The sequence below is a fragment of the Mycteria americana genome, chromosome 4 (assembly GCF_035582795.1).
Source record: "Mycteria americana isolate JAX WOST 10 ecotype Jacksonville Zoo and Gardens chromosome 4, USCA_MyAme_1.0, whole genome shotgun sequence".
NCBI lineage: Eukaryota > Metazoa > Chordata > Aves > Ciconiiformes > Ciconiidae > Mycteria > Mycteria americana.
The window spans coordinates 14,155,729-14,160,885 of NC_134368.1; the positions used below are offsets into that span (position 1 = coordinate 14,155,729).

At 44.0% G+C, this 5,157-nt stretch overlaps 1 protein-coding gene across 1 annotated transcript; it reads right to left on the minus strand.

Moving 5' to 3' along the window:
- Nucleotides 1-798: 798 nt before the first annotated feature.
- S100P (S100 calcium binding protein P) lies at nt 799-4,524 on the minus strand. Its single transcript, XM_075499168.1, is given in 4 exon segments — nt 799-903; nt 905-955; nt 4,388-4,488; nt 4,491-4,524. Coding segments are annotated over 4 exon segments (291 nt in total).
- Between the last annotated feature and the right edge of the window lie 633 nt (nt 4,525-5,157).

Below are 5,157 nucleotides of genomic sequence, written 5' to 3' on the forward strand. Positions count from 1 at the left end.
TTTCAGGTAAAGAAGCAAGAGCTGCTGTCAGTAGTCTTGTTTCGTGCAGAAATATTATGGCATGCTATTTGGGGGGGTATTTAAATTTACTTAAAATAAAATGGTTATAGTGTGCAACCCTACCTACATTGCCAATGGTATAGTAATATTATATTGGTACAAAAGCCTCATCATGTTATAGGAAGTAAATCCATCTGAGCTGGGTGAGGTGGTTCACCAGCACATAAAATTGCACAAAATCCTCCATGCTGAAAAAAAAAAAAAAGTGTTTGGGTTTGTTTTGTTTTTTTAACCAAGAAGGAGCCTACGTGGCAGCGCAGAGCTGAGGGTACCAACGAGGCTCAAAGGCGGTCCCAGTGAGAGCCGTCCCGTACAGCCGTGGTGGCACACGCGGGGAGCTGGGCTGCAGTCGCCATCAGCTGAAGCGTGGCAGGCTGCATCCCAGAGATGCTGCTGTCTAAAAGCAGCCTCCAGCTGACTCGTGGCTTCGGCAGCATTTACCCTTGTGTGGCCTCTGTGCTGGGATGAATATTGAGCCTTTTGGCTAAGAACAGAGTTTGAAAAAGCAGAGAAAGAGAGAAAATCCTCAGTGAGAGATAGTGGGAGCCGTTAAACCCAGGCTCTTCCACAAAGGAGCAGAAATTAACATTCAAGACAGGGAAGTAAGCACAGTAGGATTTATTTTTACAGGCCGGCATGCTTCTAAACTGCATGGCGGTACATGGAAGCAGTGAAGGGATCCATACCACTAGCATATGGAGCACAGGCAAAGACAGCTTCTTGCGAGCAGTTCGACAATTACTTGGCTGCTTTCTGCTCAAAATATTTGTGACAGCAGCAAGTCAGAGCTGCCACAAAGATGACAAATTCTTTGAAGTCCACTTGGGAATCACCATTTTCAGTTCTTTAAGACTTTCTTGGACACTTTATCAATGGCTTTCTTGTCCTTCCCCGACTGCAAAAGAAAAGGAGAGGTTGAGGTGAGGGGTGGCACAAACCCTAACGCAGCGTCGTGACTGCCCGTACCCAAACAAGGGCCCTGGTGGGGCTCCGGGCCCTCGCTGAGGAGAGCAGGGGGCACCTGGGGAGCGTGAGGCTGACGCCAGCTCGGGCACATTGTACCTTTCTGCGGGAGTGTGATGGAGGGGTAACGGGTCCTGCATGCAGCCTTGCCATAGGCCTGCCTGGAATGTCAGGTTACCACATTTTCTGCTAGTGACACCTTTTTTTTTTTAATTCTCTTCACTTGTTTTGTGCGTTATATCTCTGGGTATAAAGCCATGAGTTCCTTTTCACTATGTTTGGCTGAGACAACTGCTCAGTGCCCAGCACGGGACGTGGGCCACATCCCCAGGGAGCCGTACCTCCACCTGCCCGTCTTGGCAGGAGCTGCACATCTCCTCCTCCTGCTGCCTGAAAAGCACATCCTTCCCGCAGGGACTTGCGCCGCTGCAGGGGTCAGGCCCAGGCACGTGGGGAACAGGCAGAGGTTGGGGGGCTCTGGGCGATGGTGGGGACAAGTGTGAGTCCTGGCATCCTGATGGCACGGGCACAGACCTGCATCTTCCCACCCTCTGCGCAGCGGCAGCGAGCACAGCACTTCCCCCCACCCCGAATCGTACGCTCCCAGGTTTATTACACCTGAGAGCTGTGGTCACGCACCAGCGTGGAGAGGCACATTTTCTACATGTCAAACCACATTTATCATGGCTAAGCTGTGTAACGCAAAGCCCTGAGGACATTACCCCGCTGAACTAAATGCCATGCGTTCCCCGTCCGCTCCCATGGGGAGGCTCGGCTGGAGCTCGGGCAGTTTGCAGTTCTGCAAAACAATGTGTTCCTGGGGCAAATGTCAAATTTAAGCTTCATTAAGCACTGGCACCCCAGCAAAGATGCAAACGGCCTCAAAAGTGCTTCAAGTGCTCCTTCTGGCCTTGGTGCCTGGCCCGAGCTGCTCACAGGAGCTGGCGTCCGGAAGGCACCTCCTGAAGCAGGCGTGATGCTGGGCTTGAGTTACGGCAGGGAAAAATAGCAGAAAAATCTTTTTCTTTCTAAGTTGCCATAATTCTGACGGGCTGACTGAACCAGTACGTTGCGAGGCTGATGTTAAGCGAGGCACCATCCAAGTAAAAAGAGATTTTTTTTTTCTTTTAAATTTTGCCAAAATTAAAAAAAAAAAAAGTTTTTTTTTCCTGAAGTAGCTTACAGGAGGGCTTTTGGGCTTCAGTCCCGGCACTGATTAACTCCAGTGATTTTAGAAAACGCAGTTTTAAAAATAAACAGGGGATGGCAGTAGAGACCTATGTAAGGTCGGAAACAACCGTGTGGGTTTTGTTGACGCTAAACAAAAAACAAATCTGGTATTATACTAGAAAGAAATTATATAGAGTTTTGGAAAATTTCCAGGAATCTAAACTAATGGCTCCCTTAATTGAAATCTGATGGCACTTCTTGATCATGGTCTAATTAACTAAATTTCTCATTCTGTAATTTCATGTTTCACTTTAAATAGATGCACTTTTAAAATCACTAAAAATTGAACCAGTTCCCTAGATTTGACTGATGAATGTGTCTGGAAGGTTTTCTTCCTTTTCACTTTGCAAATTACAATCAGTTTTAATTTTATTTTAAATTATTTAGTGAAACATAGGAACTAGTTTTAGCCTCTGAATTACTTCTGAAATGCACATGGGAATTATTTTTTTGAAACTCCTTATAACTGAGTCCAATCCTTCAGTCCTGTGGTATGGATTTATTTCTGCCCCTGATTGATTCAAGACCTTTCCGGATAGTTGTGAGCTGTGTCGGCTATAACCAATTCTAAGACCAGAAAGATACATGAGTATTTAAAAGACTCTATTTCCCAGACCATTCTTGCAAATAAAAAAATATGGATATAAATGTCAGGAAAATGCACATAAAACTTTTTTTCTGAAGTCAGATTTATGTTCTCAGTTTCTTTCTTGCAGTTATTAGTCTGCAAGACAGGACATTGTTGGTTTAAATTTATTCTAAGTACTGGCATAAAATGTTGGTTTGTGCCTTTTTTTTTTTTTTTTTCCCTAGAAGGTAGAATGGGAAAGGGAGATGGAGACTAGAACAGAAGAGGACATTCAGCTCATTATCTTCCTGGAAAATTCCAGTTTTTCCAGCAGTTTCAGGAAATAAGTAGAGCCCCCTTAGAATTGCGGTTTTGTTGTTGGTTTTGTTTTTCTTTCTGTGTAAGTGCTATAGATCATGGAACATTCAGCTCGATGATCAGGAACAGGAGGCTTCCTATGATGCTGTTGGGTCACAACCACCGATTTGTTTTACAGAGTTTTTTCAGAGACATTTTCATCTATTCCCCCCCCCCCCCCCCACCCTGAGCCGTCCAGGTTCTTATGCTGAATATTGCCTCTGTGTTTCATTGTAAGTCATAAATCCAGCAGGCATGGATTTCATACGGTGATTTCATATTGCTTGCATGGAAAGATACTACATTGTATCAAGTACCCTGGCTGCAGTGCCCTGAAATAGTTGTTTAAAAATTGAATTATGCTGGATACGAAAAGTGGTAGCCACATTTGGAATATTTGGTTCTAGGCTTTTGCAATTAAGAATAATAACTGCACAGATAGATAAACATTACTCCTGTGTGGAAAGAACAAGACATTTAAAAGTGTTTTCTGGATTTTTAGTGAAGGGAAGCAAATAAAAAACAATTGACAATGAAAAGCATTTTGTCTCCCAGGCAGCTAAAGCTTTTACTATAATATATTAAGCATTTTGAATACCTACTAAGAAAAATTTTATATATATATATATATATATATATATATAAAGCTACTTAAATGTACCTGATGATTACATACAAATCTATGTTGTACAATACTTTTTCAGGTCTTTCTTTTACTATTAAAGACAAATGCAAAACAGTCTGCTCTGAGTTCATCTGTTGTTCTTGTTTATGCACCATTTTGATGTGCATACTGAGTATGTAGTATTAATACCTAGAGAAAGTAAGTGTATAAATATTTAGAGAGATTCCCCATCTGCAATCGAGATCTTCAATTGCCGACAACATAAGTGCCTTCACAGCAGTTGTGACATGACGTGAGCTGATAAATCCAGGGATAAACAGAAGTAGGTGAGTTCTGAAGATGAAACCCAATCTATTTCAAAGCCATTGTCCTGATAACTGGAGTGATGAATTTAGTAAACAGGGAATGGCCCTGAATGTTAGAATCAGTTTTACACAGTATGTGCAAAGACTTTTTTATTTAAACTTTTTCTACAAACCACTGCGTATTTCCGGATGTGATTGCCCCTATAATGTATTAAAACCTGCGCCTCCAGGCAGCCCTTGCAGCCGCTACACAGAAATGATGCCACACTGTTCTCTTACCTAGAGGAAGTTTGGGAGCTCTTTTTCCAGGAGGGTCTTTAGTTCTGCTTTGGTGAGGGTTTGCCTGTTGCCGTCAGTCTTTGCGTACTTGTCAAGGACAGCATGGTCATTCCCATCGCAGTTTCCAGCTGAGACATGTGGCTGCTGGAGTCCGGCTTTCTTCTGAACAGGAACAGCCTCAGGGCTCTCTCGGAGGATGGAGACTGGTCTTATTCTGAGGTGCTTTATGCAACAGTCCCATCCAATCCATGGTGGCACACCAGAGGGTCAGTTGTGCCTTAGCAAGCATCCATATCTGAGCACTGCTTGGAGTAACCGCCTTGAATAGCTGTTGACAGCTATTCAAAAACTCAAGCTTTATCACCCTGGTGTGGCTGGTGCAACCAGTTGCTCATCGGTAGAAACCAGCCTCTCCTTCAAGATACACAGTGTGACTAACAAACGAAAATCAGATTTTGATACTGGCTGTTTGCTCAAGAATCAGATTTGTTCCTTCAGATATCCCCATCTGAGCAGAGGGTCGATAGCCCAGCTTCGGTGGTGTATATGTACTGAAAACAAAAGGTCACTGAAGTCCTGTGATCCACTGTGGCTTCTGACGAACTTCGTGATTTGCTTGAATGTCGTGGACCCCATCATTAAAACGCCAAACACGCTGGACCCACATCTACACAGAAGAGAGCTGTTTGAGGGTCTGCGCTGGCAGCTGAGCGGTACGTGGCCAGTGTTAGCTCAGGTGATGGAAGCTGATCAGCTACAGCTACACTGAG